Source organism: Danio rerio, chromosome 13 (assembly GCF_049306965.1).
Source record: "Danio rerio strain Tuebingen ecotype United States chromosome 13, GRCz12tu, whole genome shotgun sequence".
In the NCBI taxonomy this organism is placed as follows: domain Eukaryota; kingdom Metazoa; phylum Chordata; class Actinopteri; order Cypriniformes; family Danionidae; genus Danio; species Danio rerio.
In genome coordinates, this window is record NC_133188.1 from 9,477,874 (window position 1) to 9,498,291 (window position 20,418).

Sequence of the window (20,418 nt, forward strand, 5' to 3'; positions counted from 1 at the left end):
CTAAACATATCAGTCACTGCGACATAAGCAAATCATCCATAAATATTCCAATGGTTTATTGTGAAATCAGAGCTGTTCAGAAAAATGTATTAAAATACAAACGTGAGAATGTGAGACTCAATACAAAACATCAGCATTTTCACAATAAGAGCACCCAGTTTTATTAAGGTCGTTGAGTGTTTGTTGCCATCATGACAATCCTAAACAAAATATTCAGTGATATTCCTTCAAATCAATACTGATAGTGTAGTTTGCGCAGACACACTGAGGTTTATCCAGTGTACAGAAGTCTGAATCATCCACATGATTTCATACGCTTCCAGAAACACGTTTACTACACGAATGTCCAGCGTTTGCTAAAACTGTTCAACTCTTTAGATGATTCCTTTCTTACAACATCTCCAACTATGACAGCTTCTCATTACTCACCATTTCTTAATCTTACTAAATACTTGACTTGATGTCACTCTGTGGACTCTGGGGTCATGTGCAGCATGAGCAGGTCGGCCCCCCGGCGGACCACCACATTTAAGCTTTCGCTGGTCCTCACAGCATTATATATCTCCTCCGACGTGTTCACCTTTACCCCATTGATCTCAATAATAACATCTCCTGGCTTCATTCCGGCTCTGCAAAACAGAAAACAGGAAATGACATCATCAAAAGGATGCCTTAATCAACAGCTGATAACATCATGTTCAGAGAGCAGCACACCTGTTGGCTGGAGATCCTACAATCACACGGTGGATGAGAACTCCATGAGAAACATCAGGGAAGGACGGGTCTCGCATCCTTAGCTCTTCGATTATACTGAGGAGGGGAAAAAGAGAATTTAAAGATAATAAAAGACTCACTTCAGTGCAAACACAGGAGTGTGTGCACAGGGAAATACGCAAAAATGTAATCCATGTAACAGTGTGCACAAACACACGTGAGCTAATACGATTGATTATTAACCAGTGTCTGCACATTTTATGACCAAAATTTATGAGCAATTTTTTTTTTGTCAGGCCTGTGGATATCTTTCAATATCTATAACACACATTTAATCTGATTCATTACAGCATGTACTGATAAATTAATTCAATGCATTGCAAATTAACAGCATTTCTATTGTCACACTCTATGCCAGGGGTGGCCAACCCTGTTCCTGGAGATCTACCTTCTTGCAGATTTCAGTTGCTACCCATATCAAACACACCTGAACAAATCAATTAGGACCTGAACACCACGTGATAATTACAGGCAGGTGTGTTTGATATGGGTTGCAACTGAACTCTGCAGGAAGGTAGATCTCCAGGAACAGTGTTGGCCACCCCTGCTCTATGCAAATGAAGTAGTGTGAATGTTTTGTTGAGGTGTTTTTGGTTGAAGCGAATGTAATATTGATTGTTATGCTGATATATCTACAGAGATGGGAAGTACAAATACTTTGTTACTGTACTTAAGTAGATTTTTCTAGTATCAGTACTTTACTCCACTACTTATTTCTTTGACTACTTTTTACTTCTTACATTTTTACACAAATATCTGTACTTTCTGCTCCTTACATTTTTTAATTCACGCACGTTACTTTTATTTTCATGTGTTTGGTGGCGCGATCAATATTATTTCGTGTCATTGCGCAATATGAACAGTTTTGATGCAGTCAGTCCATATTTCCTCATTGTGCACCTGTGTGCTGCACTGCGTGGCCTTTTCAAGGCTATTGCGCACTGTACATGGTTTAGTTAATGAAGATTACAATGAGAAAGGCTAGGATGACTACGCAGATGTGACAGAGGGAGACGTTAAATCTAACATGACTGATGCTGCCCTGTTTACACGATAATAAAACACATTTTGCTCGTTCAGATCACAGGTAGACAACCAATCTCTCTAAATTAACCGTTTGACTTTTATTTTAGGTACTTTATTATTAAAGACAAATTACTGACATTTGTGTTTTTTATACAGGGAAATTACAATATTATTTATACAGTATTTTTTCTGTTATTTTAAATTATATTCAAAAGTTGGTAAAAATTACAAACATTATCTGTAAGTTAACGGCTTGACTGTTATTTTATGTACTATAAGTAATGGCAAATTACAGCAATTTGTCTGTTTTGTACAATAAAATTGATGTATTATTTACAGTGTTTTTTCCTGTTTTTTAAGTACATTTAAAATTCTAAAGTAATAAATTGTAATTACTTGAATTAATTACTTTACTAAAAAAAAAAAAAAAGGTCAAATGACTGGCAGCTACGGCTGCCAAACAAAAACCATAAAATTAAGGTAAAATTTCTTTGTTGAAAAAAAGTTCAAAAAGTAATAAATCTACAGATATTTGTATTAAAATGTTTACAGAGAAACACTGTTATTTTACAGACTTTTTCTAAATTATTACGAACAAATCCATCTAATAAAGTAACACACTAAGAGTGCTCACATACACCTGTTTCAGATTCTGCTGATTGCACACACATAGTCGGAGGATCGTTATGAACTGATTACATGCACTTTAAAAGCAGCACAGACGCACGCACCAATTGCTTAGTCTTGTTATACTGCTACTGTGAACATAATGATGCGTTTCTCTTCTTTTGCTTTGTTTGTAAGTTGTTTATGTTGTTTGCTGCTAGGACTGATCATTTGCTTGTTAATTGACCATGACTCTGGATTCACTGCATACATCTGTTTGCAGTTTGCCCCTGTGTAGACTTGTTTGCCTGACCATCTCTGTGTAATAAACCTGCATTTGAATCTGCACCTCTTTCTCAACGTCCCCTTAACGTTAGAGTTACATTTCATTTAAGATTTGGAACTGAATAATTTCATACAACTTAAACCTCTATGTTTTAAAGTAATACTATTCAATAAAATGTAATGTTATAGTTGTGAGAATTTTAATCAGTTGTATCTCACTTGATGTTTTTTCCAAACTTTTTTGATCCAAAATAAAACTGTTAAATTACAACCAAAAGCATGTCTTGGCATTTTATTAAAGGCGTTTAATTGGAAAAAAAAAATTTAAATAGCGTTGTTTTCTCTTGAACTTTTAGTGCAGTCACTTTATTAATAGTGTTCGATCATAATAATCTAGGAAAAGTCTGTAAAATAACAGTGTTTCTCTGTAAAACTCTTATTGTGTTACTTTATTAAATGGATTTGATAGTAATAATCTAGGAGAAGTCTGTAAAATAACAGTGTTTTCTGTAAAAATTATAATGACAATATCTGTAGATTTATTATTTTTTGCACTTTATTTAAACAAAAAAATTTTACTGTAATTTTATGGTTTTTGTTTGGCAGTTGTAGCTGCCAGTAATTTGACCTTTTTTTTAAGATTTTTTTTTTACAGTGTAGATCATTGAAATGGCAGAAAGTATGTCCACGGTTTAATTACTCTTGCTAATAACATATAGTGAAAACATCACAAAAGCATTTTTCCAATAAAACATTTGTTTTTAAGTTGTTTTTTTCTGTCACTGCAACACAGTATGGCCTTTGTCCCGCCCTTACATTTCAGGTAAAACTAGACAAGGTCGACTGTGATTGGCCACTTCTCATATCATTTAAATCACTGCTTCGGAATCACGGTAAATTGTGCGGGTATTTTTGCATTAAATTGTCACAAACATTCACAAACATTTTTATTTTTCGGGCGTGAAAATTGCATACAAATTCTCCTTGATAAATTAAGCACTTTTCAACAGAACAAGCCAATTTTCCAGGTATTCCAGCACTTGAATTTCTAAGAGCCAAATCTAGTGGCATATAACAAAAATCTGTAGATTCCATAATGTATGAATTTTGCTCTCCTGTAAAATTGTAATAAAAGTGTTTGGCACCTGGGGGTCAAAGTCAACATCATCACTCCAATGTAACGCCTTTTCCATCCCGATTCTCCAAACCAAGACTCTGAAAAAAAGACCCAATAACCATCTGTCAGTGAAAAAAAATGCTGTCACAGACAAAAGCAAGCAGCTGTGAGGTCATTCTTACTCTGTTTGTCTGCAGATCGGTCTAGGAAGAGACGGACTCTGTCTGAGGGAATAGCGAAGGAAATCCCTGCTGTCACTTTCATGGTATTAATGCCGATGACCTCACCATCCTGAAGAGTACAAACATGACACATCAGTTTATTACATAAGGCTAGAGTATGGCCAGTACAATACAATATTCATGAACATTTGAAAACAATTCACGTTCTTAAAATGACAGTCATGAAGCTCTGTATTGCTCTGAAGGTCCAGCAATCTGTAGTCAACTACTAAATGTGCACTAATAACTTTCTCCTTCACATTATTGTACAATGAGGGTACCACCATAGCTGTGAGATACGTTCTACTTGGGATTTCGTAGTGTGGTTCTAGCACACTAATTAAATACTCCTACCCTAATGCTTCTACTATTACGCCTACAATTGTCTTTGCTTGTGTTGAGTTACTTGGAAGTTTTATTCCAAATGAAGACAGGAGAGTAGTTTGTGTTACACTTGTCGGTTTAACAGATAAAGCAATGATTTTGTGGACATCAGTAATCTAACTATTTGCCTTAATCTGATTACAACAACATTATGATTAAGGTGTTTGCATGAGTTGCTTTTAGAATGTTCCTTTCATGATCCCGTTTTACATGTTAAAGCACATAATACGATTAACGTTATTGTGTCACCACGCTATCCACGTTTCCTCCGGAGTGTCATGTAATTTTGGGGAGTTTCATTTTTAATTTGTCGACTTTAACTGCAGTTTGGCACTTTCATTTTCATTCAAGAACATTTCATGCGTGCCCCCACGACAAACGACATATTGGATCCAAGGAACTGCTAGAAAAGTGTAGTTTTAATGGACTACTTCGCCATCTGAATAACAAGGAAGACCGATTGCTTACTTACCAAATCCGTAGAGACAGGACAATCAACGCAAACTGGATTTGTGATTTTTTTTATAAGAAGACGAGTGGCAAATCTGGATTTCACCATTTATAATACAAAAAGCTCTCGGGTAAAAATGTTCCTTACAAACATAATTTGGTTGCGTGTTAGAAGACCACTGTAGTCCACAAATGTGGCTCCTTTCTCATCGCGGGGAAATGAAAACAAAACCTTTGTTGTGGCACGTTTATAAACAACACTGACGACCCATGTCTCCGAACAATTCTTCTTCTTCCACTTGTTTTATTTACGGTTAGCAACACAACGTCATGTCTCTCTGAATACTGTAACAGGTAGTTTTTGAAGCTATCATGCATATTAATAAAGTTGCACCTCATTCACAATAGAGCGCGCTGATTGGTTCGTCTTTCTCTTGAATTAATGATGAAAGCTCAAAGACGTCACATTGTACCCGCTGGTACAGACAGCCAGTCTCCATGCTGGAATTTACACAAGGAGCTCATGGCCTTGACGTAGCTTCAAAATTTATTTTCAAACCGGAAGAACGAATTTGTTTGAAATAAAGCAAAAACAACCAATTTTCACTTTTATTGTTAAATATGTGTCCTAAGAGTGTTTTTAGCAGCGTGGAAAATATATATGACTATTGACATCTCAAAAATGTGTTTTGGTGTTTCGTGACCCTATAAACCAAAATGCAGAAGCAGTGAGTTGAGTAAATGTCAACGACTCACCAGGTTTATGAGAGGCCCTCCTGAATTTCCAAACTGTAAAGAAGAATTGTGATTGAGTGATGGAATGCAATTCATTAAATGATGACATACATTTTTTTGCATGCAACACCACCCAGTTTCCAGTGCTCTTACATCTATGGTAGCGTCCGTCTGGATGTAGTCCATGTTGGAGTTGGAGAGACCCAGTTCTTTACTGCCTCTCTGAGCAGAGCTGACGATGCCAGATGTGATGGTGTTTTTAAGAGAAAAGGGGCTCCCCATGGCAACCACAAATTCACCTTGACGCACATCAGATGACTTGCCAAGACGCAACGTTGGTAAAGGATTCTGGGACAAGACAGAGAACACAATGACACTATGTCAGACTATATGGCCATGTACTAGAACTGTGGTGAAAGAAAACTGTGAAAAATCAATTGCAAAAATGGCCTTCCAAACATAAAAGCCTCCTCTGTTACTGTTGGTTTACCTAAAATTGTTGACAATAATTATTCTTTAGTTGCTGTAATATTACTGCATTTAAAAATCTGAGGATACAAAACCAAATGTCACTAAGGTTATCACAATTTCGAGTTTATTTCCATATTTGTATGCGGCGGTTCCTCCTGAAATATTACAGTGTGTATGTAGCCTAAATACAGTATAATCAGATTAATGGGTTAACACCAGGGCTTGACATTAACACCCACCAACCGCAGGTAGACTTTAGCTGTGGCGGATTAGACAGCCACTCCCACTATCCACTTTGGCTAGTCGAAAATCACTTTTAAAATGTATTTTTTTTAAAAGCAGGGTTCAACAATAAGGATGAACCTCTAGAAATGAGAAGCAGCCCGACTGACAAAAACAACTAAGTTCATGCAAGCAAAAGAAAGCAGATGAATACAGAATGTTATGTGATGCGCGCAATTTTTTAAAAGCGTGCACGATCCCATTTCCTTGCGTGAAGCAACCTTGACCGGAAACACAATGCTGCGATCGATGATTGAAATAGACTGGACAAAAAAGCGATACACATCCACCATTTTCAAGAGCTCGAGATTTTAAAAAAAAAAGGTATTTTATGCATGCAGCAGCAGTTGCAGCTTTAGCTTTAAACAATCTTTGAACAGATTATTAATGGGCCTAATGTTAACTGTGTGCGTTTGATCATCCTTTTATTATTGCACACGGTATGTTTTTCACCTGCTTTCTTTTTGTTAATATGGTTTAATTATCATTCTTTTCAGTAACATTCATTTAATAGATTAAATTTTATGTATAGTTAACTGCTGATCTGAGACCTTGGTCTTGGAGCTAGGACAGACTACTTTTCATAGTTTTAGACAGGCTACATGACAATAATTGTTATTTAAGTTTTATTTAATAAAAAGTGTATGCATATTGTAACATATATTTTGCTAGTTTTTGAAATTTTAAAATTATTTAACATTTTTGGCTGAGAAATGTTTATTTATTTATTTATTTATTTATTTATTTATCTATTTTCCAGTGTGGTCAGAGAAAAAATTGGTACAACCTTAATGTTGAGCCCTGAAATAATTACAAAGCAACACCATGAAACCACTACCGCTCATGCTCATTGAGCAAAGTCATACACAACACATCTAAATCAAGTAATATAAATATATTTTCCCAACAACAAAAGTGAAAATGGCGAGTGGCTAGTAAAGTTAAAAAACTACTAGCCATATAGGCTGGTGATCAAAAAAGTTAATGTAGAGCCATTAAAAAAACATTAAAATCATATTGACCTCACACTTTTAATGTACTAACAGTGACACAATTTTGATTCTATAGGTTTAATTCTTAAATGAACAAAATTCAAAAAGAAATTACTCACTTGATAAAGACATTTTATTAAAAATGTAAATTAATAAAATAAAATAAGTCCTTGTTCTTACCATAGTAAACTATGACTCAATAAAAATAATGATGCACCGATACCATCTTTTTGGAACTGATTCGATTTCGATCCCAAAATTCTGAGTATCGACCAATACAGATCCGATCCTGGTACTGTGCCATTTTTTTTAAGCATAATATAGTTTCTATGGTGATGTGGTCCAGCTTATGTTTCCTATTTTAATAGTATGATTTTTTAATAGTATGATTTTTCTTTAATCTCTGCAACAGGCTACTACTATTGACCCTAATCAAAACACAAACTGGTCTGTTAAATAAACTATTGATATAAATAAAATTACAAACAAATATTCACAGTTTCAGAGTAACCTATATGAGGCTTAGGGTGCTTTCACGCCAGTGAATCGATTCAGTTGTTCCGAAACAGAGATTACAAATGTTACATTGTTGCTCTTTGCTCTTGGTGCGGTTCGCTTTCACACTGCAAAGTTTCTAATTGGACCAAAAGAGCTAAAACAAGTCACGTGCGAGTAAACTCTCCTCACATTGGTCAGTGTCAGGGTTTATTTTGCAGCGTCCCGCTCAGCTGTCAGGAGAGGTGGTGGTTTGGTGGTGATTGACAGGGTGGGCGCGCGCGACGTGTCTGAGGAGAGACGCGGGGGGGAGGGGTGAGAAGGGTGCGCGACGATGCCTATTTGAGGACCGGGAGGGAGATGCAAGATTACCGGGAGATCATCACTCGTTTGCGGGCATCCGGAGACTCGCGAAACTTCCGGCCCTACTCATAATTCTCTCTTCATATAGCCGTATGCCTATTACATATCCATAAAACACTGTGATATAACTGCGCTCGGATTGGATCGCTTTCTCACTGCAATCGAACCGCTCCAGGGTTCGTTTCAATCGAGCCGAGACCACCTCATTCAAGCGATCTCGGAGCGATTACTTTGGCGCGGAACAGAGCGCGATTGCCCTGTTCACATATGCCAAACGAACCGCGCTAACTGGGCAAACAAGATACGTTCCGAAACAAAAGTGTAGGTGTGAAAGCACCTTTAATCATTTTCTGTTAATGAAAATCTATATTGTGATTGTCAGTTTCACTTTTATTAATTTAATCAACAACTTTGACCACAATGAGCCAGGCTTACAAACTATTCTAAAAGTATTCCCCTCGAAAGAATAAACTTAGTCGGAAGGATGAGAAAACAGAAACTTTTAATGTTACAGAATAATTTTACAGAGCGGCACACGTCACATCAGCCGGTGTGTGAATGAAGTGCTTGATGCATCACTGAGACAGCTTCCAATCCAAAACAGCAGTAAAAAGGAAAGAAATCAGTGCGTTAAGGATCTGTCCAATGTATTATTGAGCCTTTTCTAGTTTTAAATTTCAGGTAGGCCTACTTTGTGTGTGAAGAGCAGGTAATAACCCACTCAGTTCCAGTGTTGCGAATGCGATCTGCTGATCTAACAGCTACATGATTTAGAAACAGAAATGAACTCGTCATTTCAGGTCGAAATGAACCAATATAATATATATTATATTATAATAAATTAATATAATATAATAAATTAATATTTATTTAAATTAACAGGAACAAATAGTGTTGGAGAAAGTTTTTCATGTTGTCATGAACGTGACACGCAGTTTGAATTGTAAATAAACCTAGAATGATTGACAGGCGCAGCGGAGGGAAGCGCGGAACTGAACATGAATTTAACCATGTGAATATTGATCTGTACTTCACATTAAACTATAGAATGGCTTCAAAACATTTAGGATACAGTAGGCCTACAAGACAACTTTCTACTGTCTTATAAAAGGCTACCTTTCTGGCTTTTGTTTGCTTATAAATTACACAGAATATAGAGCACCTGCAAGATGGGATTTGCAGTAAAAATATGCAGTATCGAACCGATATCCAATCCAAGTATCAGGATCGATGCATCCCTAATAAAAAATAAAATATCCCCAAAAGATTACAAATGTTAACAGTACAACCTCAAAGCTCCATCTGTACCTTAACATTGATTTTGATGGTGGCGATGTCTGCAACCTGGTCCACATCCTGAACTGTGGCGTTGTAAGTCTCACCATTGGTCAGTTTGACACGAACACCACGCTTGTTGGCGACCACATGGGCATTTGTCACTATCAGGCCATCACTACTTATTATAAAGCCAGAGCCATTCGAGATGGGTCCCTCACGGCCAGAAAAGGGGTGTCTGAAAAGAAAGAGTGTAATATTAGTCACAATTCCCAAACACAACTGAAACTAAAACCATCTGGTCATCTTAAAATAGAAACAAGTGATCCAAAAAGTCTCTATAGAGAAAATCAACATGAAACACCCTGCTGAAAAAAACAATCCTGTTGTGTGCGCGCATGTAAAGGTAACTGGGTGAACAAGTCAAACAAAGTATATACACAAGAGAACATAAAAATATACAACAATTCAAAAAAATGAAGCAAGAATAATAAAGATTTAAATAAAACATATAATAGATAGATAGTACAATAATAATAATGATAGTAATAATGTCAGTGAAAATGACAACAGCATTATTAATAACAACAACAACAACTACAACTACCACTTATGATTACTTAACATTCAGAAATTAAACCGAATTAACAAAAAATATTGTAAATATATGTGTAGTGTTAAAACATTGTTGGGTTTTACAACCCTGCGAAATGTGAGAATGTTTTAACAATAGAAATGATAAAAAAGTAAAGAATTAGGTTAACTTGATTGTTTTTATAAATGTAAGTGAGTTGAACATAAAACAGTCAAGTTGCCCCCAATAAACTTAAGAATTGAGTTGCTTCAACACGTTAAATAAGTATTTTATAAATGTCTGATAACAATAATTTTGTTAATAATAATGACATTTGGGGAAAAAGGGTTTGGTTCTATTTTTATAGTAATTAAATGTTTATAATTTAAAATGTTTATAATAATTAGATGTTTTGCCGCCTTGTTTTTGAGTTGTGCAATGCAAAAAGACCCTCTTATAGCAAGATTAGAGATGCACCGAAATGAAGCTTGTTGATTGAAACGGAAAATTCAAGATGCATTTGGCTGAAAACTGACACTGAAAAGGCTTTTTAATAATTGGAAATTATTTTAATAAATAAAAAAATTATAGTTTTATATCAAATAATAAAGTAATTTGGCGACGCAGTAGGTAGTGCTGTCACCACACAGCAAGAAAGTCGCTGGTTCGAGCCTCGGCTAAGTCAGTTGGCATTTCTGTGTGGAGTTTGCTTGTTCTCCCTGGGTTTGCGTGGGTTTTCTCCGAGTGCTATGGTTTCCCCCACAGTCCAAAGACATGCGGTACAGGTGAATTGAGTAGGCTAAATTGTCCGTAGTGCATGAGTGTGAATGAGTATGTATGTATGTTTCCCAGAGATGGGTTGCAGCTGGGAGGGCATCCGCTACGTAAAAACATCTGCTGGATAAGTTGGCGGTTCATTCCGCTGTGGTGACCCCAGATTAATAAAAGGACTGAGCCAAAAAGAAAATAAACGAATGAATGAATAAAGTACTTTTGTGAGGCTTTTAAATTAAACTCAATAACTTCAATTAACAGTGAAATTAATAGTAAAAATAAAAATGATTCCATCATTTACTCACCTTCTGCATATTTAAAATTGTTATGAGTTTCTTTCTTCTGTTAAACACAAAAGAAGACATTTTCAATAATGCTGAAAACCTCTAGCTATTGACTTCTATTGCAGGAAAAATAACTACTATGGAAGTCAATGTTCAGGTTTTCAGCATTATTAAAAATATCTTCTTTTATGTTCAACAGAGTCAAAAAAAACTCATCAGAAATGATGACAGAAGTTTCCTTTTTGGGTAAACCACACAACTACTTGCAAATATGCTCATGTTACATTCCCTCGAGTTAGACAGTTCAGTTTATTCTTCTTTTTTTTTAAAGAGCCTCTATTATGGGTTTTTGAGAATGACCTTCCATGTATTGTGTAACACAGCTCTAAGTGAAGTGAATTATTCAGCTAAGACTTAAATCTGCAAGTGCGCAGTGTTTAAAACTGTTGATTCATTTATAAAAGAGTCGACTCGCAGTGCTTCAAATGAATCGTCTTGATAACGAGTCTTTAGCCGTGCCGGCGTGACCAGGAAATGGAACTTAAGCCCCGCTCAGGGCCGGATTAACCAATGGGCCTTATAAGCACAGGCCCAGTGGCCCGAGCGCACTTGGGGCCCCTGCGAGGGGGGAGAAGAAAAAGACAATTTCGGGGGTTTTTTTTAGGCTAACTGTAAATAGCGCACCTAGTTGGAATAAGCTATTCACGCTTTATGCCCATCGATGCTTGATTGACAAAGACAACATGAGTAAAGAGCAGGGCCAGACGGAATCTGCGGACGTTTTTTGCTATTTCTGTGGAGAATTTTGGTAAAAATCTGCGGATTTCTCTGCAATTATTTTGGGAGTATCCAGCGGAGTATCATAACTTACACCTTAATATATTAAATAAAAAGTAATAAATTACTGAATAAAAACTGAATAAATTCAGATTTACATATTTACTCAAGTAAATAAACAGAATTAATGATAGGCTAAAAATCTGTGGAATTCTGCGGGAGCAGATTCCGTGTGGACCTAGTAAAGAGCTATGCAGCATCAGAGCCTGAGTGGCGTACCTCGTAATGTGCACAGCAACATCTTTTGACACGATTGTTCAACAACCCGGTTCGAATCCACCAACTGCTGAAATTGTGCTACTTTTTTTCTCCCCATTACATATCAGATTAGAAATATATTTATTTTTAACAGCAAGGAAACATTTTTAATAAATCATGCAAATGTGAAATAAAGTCAAGTGCCTCGTGGGTATTTAATAATGTTTAGCCTTAATAAAGGTGCCTCCTTCTCTGTAAAAACTATATTGCTCAGACAACTGTATTTCCTCTGAGCAAAAAACTCACATATAACTATTATTATTATGTTTAAATTGTATTTTTTTCTTTAACTTAACAGAATGCTGTAATTGGTCAAGCGCGGAAACGTCAGTTTTGAAATAACCCGCACTAAACTGAGCGGACTGTAGTGTAACGTTAGTATTAATCATGGATCAAAAATGAGTGGACAAGTGGATTTAGCAAACGCGAGAGAAAGAGGAGAGGAGGCATCTTTATTGAGGCATTTTCCATACACACCTTCTTCAAACAGACCCATGATCAGGAGGATGAGGGTATAGAAGACGACGTTATGGTAACGTTAGATCAGTAAGCTAGCATTAACCAGGCGGAGGAGGCTAACGGCAGCGCAGCGCGGGCTGGATTCACCGTGAGAGAAACAGGTAGAAAAAGGAGAGAGAGAGGGAGAGAGAAAGGCCCCGAAGAGGAGAGAGACCGTAGAGGAGAAGAGGTATAGTGTGTGTGATTTTCTGATACTTTTAGGTTTATAATCAAGTTGATCTATGCTGTTTGCCAACTCTTCATCATGAGAAGAGTAGAGAGAATACAGAGAGAGGAAGAGAGAGACAGTAAATCATTAATAAGTGTGTGTATTATTGGAGAGGCATTGTGTGATATAGCCTATGCCATGCAAACAATATGCTCTATCAGTTTGTAAAAGCTCTACATTAAAAATACCCTTAAAAATTATATATAGTACTGTTTCAGTGAACTTGTACAAGTAGACTAAAAAAACATTCATTTTATTAGTATTTTTATTCAATGCTTTGAAAAATAAGTTAAATCTTTGTAAATACATATGTACTATATATCATTTATTTAAATATGTGGGCAACAAATTATAGATTAATTTTAATAAAAAAATATTATATTATTATTATTTTTTAAATTCAACTATAGGGGTACGGCCAGGTAGGGGGCCTTACAAGATAATGTGCCCAGGAGCTCCTGAGTTCTTAATCCAGGCCTGGCCCCGCCTATTTGTTGCACGCACAATCCCGGGAAAATTTAAAAAACCCCAGCCCCGCCCACAAACACAGTAGCAAAGAAAAAGAAGAAGGACACTGTAGCAGACGCCAGTTGAATCATGTCGCGAAGACGCTGTGCTCTGAAGTGTGAGGGGAAAGTTTGTGTTATTTTCTCTACTCAAAGATGAAACAGTGAAGAGTCAGTGGTTGAGGTTTATTTTGGCAAAAATACCTCAACATTACAGCCCAGGCTTGTGCTGTGTTCCTGTCATTTTTCTGATGAGTGCTTTAGATCAGAAAAGTCTGTTGACGTATGGGACTTTGTCAGAGCTCGACAGGAACTTTACAGTACACAGTTTATGGATCAGTTTCTTTCTCTATTTCACAAGTGAAAGTATGTGCAATTAAAATGGTTGCCTCTTTGTTTTCTCTACAAATTATGTATTTTATTGTTTTTTACTACTTATGCTTGTAGTGCATCTGGTTAACTCTTTATATTCTCATATCACGTCTAATGCCATGATGAAAATGCGACGCGTGCCGCTTTGTTTACGGATTTAAATGCGTTTGCATTTAAATGCACAATCCACTGGCACTTGTCGTTGCTATGGCCATCATCAGTTTCCCGGAAAAAAACGTGAGTGTTGGCAGGTATACTCACACATACACTCTGCACTCTGACTACTTCAATATTGTTGATAAGCCATGGTGGGCATTTCTCTCCGTCTCACGCTGAACGCTGTTGACCAATCACAACAGAGTACAATAGGACCAATCAGCGCAGATTAGCATCGCGTTAGGGAGGGGTGTAGAAACAAATTAATTGCTAAATAATCATATGAGTCGCTGCCATAAATTGGTAAAAATAAATGCATATTCTAAAACAATGAAAGTGTTCTTTGACCTTGAATGCACATCAGCCTGTTGTTGGAGACCCCCCCCCCCCCCCAAAAAAAAAAAATTCCAAAGAGTTTTTAAAGTAAAACTTGACTCTTGTGTAGTTAAAGTATGCACCAAGACTGATGGAAATGAATAGCTGCTATGTTCCAGCTTGACATGGCTAGTAACTATACCTATACGCCTCTCGGGAAGTATACATGGGCATTCTGTTTGAATGAGTAAATCAAATTCTTCAAAACTGCTTGCCAAGATTACGATTACATTACATACTATGAATAACCAATAAAAATTGAACAGTAACTGTCCTTTTAGTTTCATTTATAAATGTCCATATCACACAATATCTGCAGAAACTCACACCTAGTCCAAGCCCCTCCCCTGGAGAATTGTCATTCTATACTGATCGCTTATTGGCTCATGTACTAAAAGGTGGGCTTTATTGGCCATATATCAATCACTGATTGGCTCCTGTACTAGAAGGTGGGGCTTCATTCGCCATAATGACTGCTTCACTTTTCCCATTCAAAAGTATACGAGTGACACGTCATGTGTATTCTATAATCTTTGCTATACTCTCATTCTGCAGTAATAATCAAGGATTTTGGACTATTTGTTAGACCCAGAGATCAGCTGAACGGATTAAAATGATCAAACACAACAGTTTAACTCTGAGTGACTTGAAAAATGAGCTTATTTGCCAAAAAGCCTTCCTTTAAATACGTCATAATTAATATAAAACAAAAGAAAGTATATTGTTTGCTTTCATAACTTAAATTACGGTCAATGTAACTGCATAGAGACTCAAAATGTGTGTGTCTGTGTGTGTGTGTGTGTGTGTGTGTGTGTGTGTGTGTGTGTGTGTGTTTTTTATAATCAGTGAGGGACCACTGACTTCTCAAAATATCACAAGAACGCAAGCATGTTTGGAGTGAATAACGACAGAATTTTCACTTCTGGCCTTTTAATGATTCCTCTCTCTACAGCATATCTCCAAATTAATCAAAAATCAACCCTGAAACCTGTTTCCAAAAATCATCAGAAAATTTACAAGTACAAAAACAAAATTTTTGTGAATTTTTTATTATTATTATTAAATATATTGCAGGGATAGTAGTACCTGTGTAATATTTTGAAATGAATTTCTTCTACCTGATTTGGGCGTAAAAATGTATTGTTGACCAAATATCATCTATAAATGGGAAAGAAAAATATTGTTTCCATTTCAAAATGGCTTTCAGGAAACATGTTCCACCAATGCGTAAAGCACTTTGAGTGTGCAGGAAACGTGCTATTTAAATGTAAGGAATTATTAATATTAATTATTATTTATTAATTTCTATGTGAAACACTTTCATGAGCCCATTTAGCCAATAAGACAAAAACATAGTTTTACTAAAGTAAACTTACATTTATCCAAAAAAATAAACCTGACTGTATTTTTTGTAGTAAAGTCGAGGTTAATTGTGTTAAATATGCCATTTCAGCCTGCAGAATGGCATTTCAAACTGTGGCCTAACAAAAATATAGAAAATAAATATCGAGTTTCTGTAATATAAAACTAAACAATTCCTCTCCCTGTATAGTTCCTAAAGTTAACTAGACAGAAACAAATGTATGCTAATATTAACAGAATCACTCAAATAGCAATTAATCTGACTGATGTTAACGTTAAAGGTTTGATCGAGCTTTTAAGTAAAGCAATAGATAGTTTAAAGTTACAGTACCGTTAATATAACATTAATATTTACATTAAGTTGCATCAATGTTAGCATTAGCATCAAATGCTAATTAGCGCTACTAGCCTGTGACATACAGTAATAAACGTTCTAATTACACTGACTTTAATATTCATTGGTTTAATTTGTAATTATTTATTTTATATATGTTATTTTTTCTTTTTAATTTGCATTTTTCACTTAGTGAAGGCGGGGACAGTTGACTAACGTTAGTAGCTCTAAATTAGTTGACTGGAATGCTGTGACGGTGTTAGCATGTAGCATGTTCACACATAAAATAAGCACAGTCCGCAATTAAAACCATTTCATACCTTTTGTTGTAACTTAATAAAATCTACTGCAATTAATGTCAACAAAGAGGTTTAATCCACAAGAATTTGATCATTATTCCTACCTGTTAGCGTTCACATCGGTTCAGTCCTTATTTAGGCTAGAGTGGGTTATTTTTTGAGAATGAATCTGTGGATTTAAATAAATTGTGAGAGTCGATTCATCCTTGACCTATTTATAAATACAACAGTTGCTTTGTTGCTGAATAAATGTCTTATTCACTTAAGACAGTGTCCTACCACCACCTATTGGCGGCTTCAGGTAATACATGGATAACTTCATTTTGTTGCATATTTTTCTTTATAATTTATTATTTGAAGCATTATTCATTTAAAAAGAATTCACACGAATAACGAATTTATATATTCATAACATATAAAATATAATATAAACGATAATAATAATACTGTTAAAAATAATAAATAATTGATAATGAAAATATAAAATAACTGAAATGAGCTACTCAAAATAAATGAATCATACACACACACGCACACGCACACACACACACACACACACACACACACAAACACACACGTATAAATATATATAAACATGGTAATAATTCTAATAAAAAGCAAAAACGCAGAAAAAGTTGTGCAAGACAGAAAAAAATTACATAGGCCTAAGTGGAAAATTAATTTAATTAATAATTGGAAAAAAATGTGTATATAAGCAGGTGGCTGTGTGAGCACATTAAGGCGAATGAGCCAGTCAGTCTAGCGCGGCCCTGCATTAGAAGTTTGTTGTGTTTTAAAAAGTCTCTACGTCATACCAAATGGAACTGTGGAACTCTGACATCATCAGTGACAGTATAAAGCTTTTTGACGTAGCAGAAACTCTCAGTAGCTTCTTTGGATGTCTAGTAGTTCAGTACTTTCTGCGATTCAACAGTACAGTGATAAAATGGCATTTTCAAAACTGATTAACCGTCTGAAGAAAGCGTTTGGTGTTAAGTGTGCGAACGAACAACCGTGTGAGCCACTCGAACCCACCGGCAGCACGACAGAGAATCACCGTCATCTGATGACCGATGACCCGGCCGTCGCTGCAGGAAAACAGGCAGGGAGACAGAAAAAGAGGAAACTCAAATTGTCTCCCATCTTCTTCGCCTGTTTTTCCAGAAGAAGAGCTACTGTTGTTGGTAAAATAGATTTATGAGCACTTTTAATTACTAAAGCATACTGTTAAACACACCAAACACATCACATAAGTGTTTAAAGATCAGAAATGAACATTAACTGGAAGACATTTTAGAAAGAGTTTCTTAAAGCCACAGTTCACATAAACAAGACAATTCTGTCATAATTTACTCCTTAAACCTGTTTGAGGTGCTTTCAGCCATTGACTTCCACAGTATTTTGTGTTCCTACAATGAAGGTTAATGGCTGCTGATTTCAGGAATTTTCTTCAGAATTTGTAGTTTTGTGTAAAAAACAGAAAAAATAAGAATTATTTGTTTTAGGATTTTTTATTTCAGTGAGCTTTGCCTTTAGATATATAGTTTACTTGTTTGCTAATTCAATGCAGAAAACCCATGAAGATCATCAATAAAAACACATTGAGTAATGTTTCTGCAAATGAACTGTTCAAATATCTTGTCAAAAAGAGTTGTAGAGTCATATTAATGATGTTCCTTCCTCTCTTTAGATCAGCTATGTGTGCAGGAGATCCACGAACTTCACGCAGAGCCCATTAGTAGCTCTAAATTCTTCTGCACTGCTGTGAGCAACCTGGAGCTGGAAGTTCTCCAACCTCCAGCTCTTGATGCTCCAGCAGACGAAGATTTGGACTTTAAACCGGAAGTGAACAGCTTTGACTCTGCAGTGGTCATTGAGAACGACTCTGCAGAGCTTTACTTCCCAGCAGACAACGAATCCTCCCTCAGTGAGGACAGCCTGGAGCAAGAGCTTGATAGTCCTCCAAGTTCACCATCCGATGAGGACAATGAACTTCCAGTGAGCCAGCAGCTCATAACAGATGACATCTGTGACTCTGCCCTGGATGAAAACTCGAACCCTTTACCGGATCAGGTCTCACAAGAGGACTCTGCTGTGAAGTCTACAGCAGATGATGGGACCTGCTTGGACAATAGTAAGTTTATTGCTGGAGTTCAGAACATTTGTTTAGGCTCATCAAACTTTGTAAAATTATACAGTTGAAGTCAAAATTATTCGCCCTCCTGTGATTTTTTATTAATATTTTTTAAATATTTCCCAAATGATGCAGAGCAATAAAGTTTAAGTATTCAGAACTTTAAGCTGAACACTGGTATCTTGAAAATATCCAGTAAATATGATGTACTGTCATCACGACAAAGATAAAAGACATCAGTTATTAGAAATGAGTTATTAAAACTATCATGTTCTGAAATCTGACAATAATTCTGACTTCAACTGTTTGTGTTTTTATTTGGTTTATAATTTAATGACATTTTCTTAATTTTTAACAGATGACATCAGCTGCCGCTACAAACTCGGAAAGCAGCTTGGTGAAGGAGGTTTCGGCTCCGTGTATGAGGGGATTCGCATACAGGATGGTCTGCAGGTATTCATTTTTGTAGACTCAAATCCTCTGATGAAGTTCCCTGTTTAAAGAACATCATCAGAGCTTTCATTGTTTGGACATTTCTGCTGACGAATGAATCCTCTGTTCAGGATTTATGACTGAATGAAATGATCTCCGTGCACTTGTTAATTGTTCACTTGTTCCTTTAAACAGGTGGCAGTTAAATTTGTCCAGAAGACCCCAAATATGCAAGATGTCAGCTCTGTGAGTAGACTACACTTTCTGTTCGCTGTGTTCAGTTTATAAAGTCTTATATTTATTATAGACCACAGGCTGTGGTCAGAAACCCTTGTTTGAAAACCAACATTATTATTTTGTTTTCAGTCATGTGACCAGCCACTTCCTCTAGAGATCACCTTGGCAAACATGGCCAGCGGTGGCTCCAGGTGTGCGAACATTATTCAGCTTCTGGACTGGCAGGTCTTTGAAAACCATTATGTCATGGTGATGGAGCGGCCTAGTCCAAGCATGGACCTGGAGGCATTCCTTGAAGTCAGCGGTGGAGTCCTCAGTGAGAAAACAGCACATACCATCATGAGGCAAGCTGTTTATGCGGCCAACGTGTGCTGTTACCGCGGGGTGTTCCACCGGGACATTAAGCTTCAAAACCTGCTGGTGAACCCCGACACACTGGAAGTCAAGCTGATCGACTTCGGGTGTGGAGACTTCATGATGGAATCAGCCTACAGTCTCTTCTCTGGTAGGTGTTTTGAATAGTGTGGTCAAAAGTATCGACTTCGGTACCAATCGATTCTGACATTTAACAAGTCAATTTGAGCGCTGTTAAACACCACTGATTGGCCATTGGTGTTCACATGCTCAGCAAATATGACTGTGATGAGTGTCGGTATCGATTGGTAGTTGATACTTTTGACAACACTAGTTATGAATGTGCATAAGCATTATTAATATACGTATTGAAAGCTGGTTAATTAGCACAGCTGAAGCCCATCTGGTATATATATTCAACATGATGCTAAACTAAACGTCTCTCCTCCAGGCACAGAAGCGTACATCCCGCCAGAGTTTTATGAAAAAGGATGCTACCGGGCCAAACCAGCGACGGTCTATTCTCTTGGGGTTCTTCTGTTCACAATGCTCCATGGAGAATTCCCATCAGCGTATGACCTGTACTACCTTCAACATGACTGGTCCAAATTTACCCTCTCTCAAGGTGAGATGTTCATCAAAGAACAATTAAGTGAAACAGCTTAATAATAATAATAACAATAACCTCACCTCTCCATTTCTTCTTCACAGAATGCTGTGATATGATGAGGGCTTGTCTGCATGAGAATCCAGAGTGCAGAATTCCTCTAGAAGAGATGCCTTACCACGACTGGTCCATGCTGGAGTTCTGAGTCACATTAGCAGAATGTTTTGTATATTTGATTTTTGTACATGTCTGTAATAAAGATATATTTTATTGAACTCACTTGTGTTGTGGCTTATATTGTGATCTAGCCCCAGTGTTGT

The 20,418-nt window shown here is 36.5% G+C and overlaps 2 protein-coding genes across 4 annotated transcripts; one reads left to right on the plus strand and one right to left on the minus strand.

The window, feature by feature from the left end:
• Positions 1–136: 136 nt before the first annotated feature.
• Positions 137–16,486, minus strand: si:busm1-sl7.7. 3 transcript variants are annotated; one of them, XM_068213005.2, is made up of 8 exons: positions 16,439–16,486; positions 9,510–9,714; positions 5,752–5,946; positions 5,620–5,652; positions 3,991–4,099; positions 3,837–3,906; positions 715–810; positions 137–629 (listed from the first exon to the last, which is right to left on the minus strand). In XM_068213005.2, the coding sequence occupies exons 3-8, from the start codon at positions 5,878–5,880 to the stop codon at positions 464–466; spliced, it is 603 nt and encodes a 200-aa protein (XP_068069106.1). In that variant the 5' UTR covers positions 5,881–5,946; positions 9,510–9,714; positions 16,439–16,486; the 3' UTR covers positions 137–463. The 3 variants fall into 3 exon arrangements, with proteins under 3 accessions (XP_068069106.1, XP_068069107.1, XP_073776769.1); XM_068213006.2 differs by lacking the exon at positions 9,510–9,714; XM_073920668.1 differs by lacking the exons at positions 3,837–3,906; positions 3,991–4,099; positions 5,620–5,652; positions 5,752–5,946.
• A 673-nt stretch (positions 16,487–17,159) lies between these two features.
• On the plus strand, positions 17,160–20,377 carry LOC108192014 (serine/threonine-protein kinase pim-2-like). The gene is made up of 7 exons (XM_017358937.4): positions 17,160–17,518; positions 18,025–18,468; positions 18,827–18,921; positions 19,096–19,146; positions 19,267–19,642; positions 19,943–20,116; positions 20,203–20,377. Exons 1-7 carry the CDS (start codon positions 17,233–17,235, stop codon positions 20,301–20,303), a joined length of 1,527 nt encoding a protein of 508 aa, XP_017214426.4. The 5' UTR covers positions 17,160–17,232; the 3' UTR covers positions 20,304–20,377.
• Positions 20,378–20,418: the final 41 nt, after the last annotated feature.

Coding starts and splice junctions, on each gene's coding strand:
- LOC108192014 (XM_017358937.4), top strand. CDS start 17,233: ATGTCTAGTAGTTCAGTACTTTCTGCGATTCAACAGTACAGTGATAAA. Junction 17,519..18,024: donor AAGAAGAGCTACTGTTGTTG/GTAAAATAGATT, acceptor TCCTCTCTTTAG/ATCAGCTATGTGTGCAGGAG. Junction 18,922..19,095: donor GCATACAGGATGGTCTGCAG/GTATTCATTTTT, acceptor TCCTTTAAACAG/GTGGCAGTTAAATTTGTCCA.
- si:busm1-sl7.7 (XM_068213006.2), bottom strand. CDS start 5,880: ATGGGGAGCCCCTTTTCTCTTAAAAACACCATCACATCTGGCATCGTC. Junction 4,100..5,619: donor GAGGGCCTCTCATAAACCTG/GTGAGTCGTTGA, acceptor TGTACTCTTCAG/GATGGTGAGGTCATCGGCAT. Junction 811..3,836: donor ATGTTGACTTTGACCCCCAG/GTGCCAAACACT, acceptor TCCCCTCCTCAG/TATAATCGAAGAGCTAAGGA.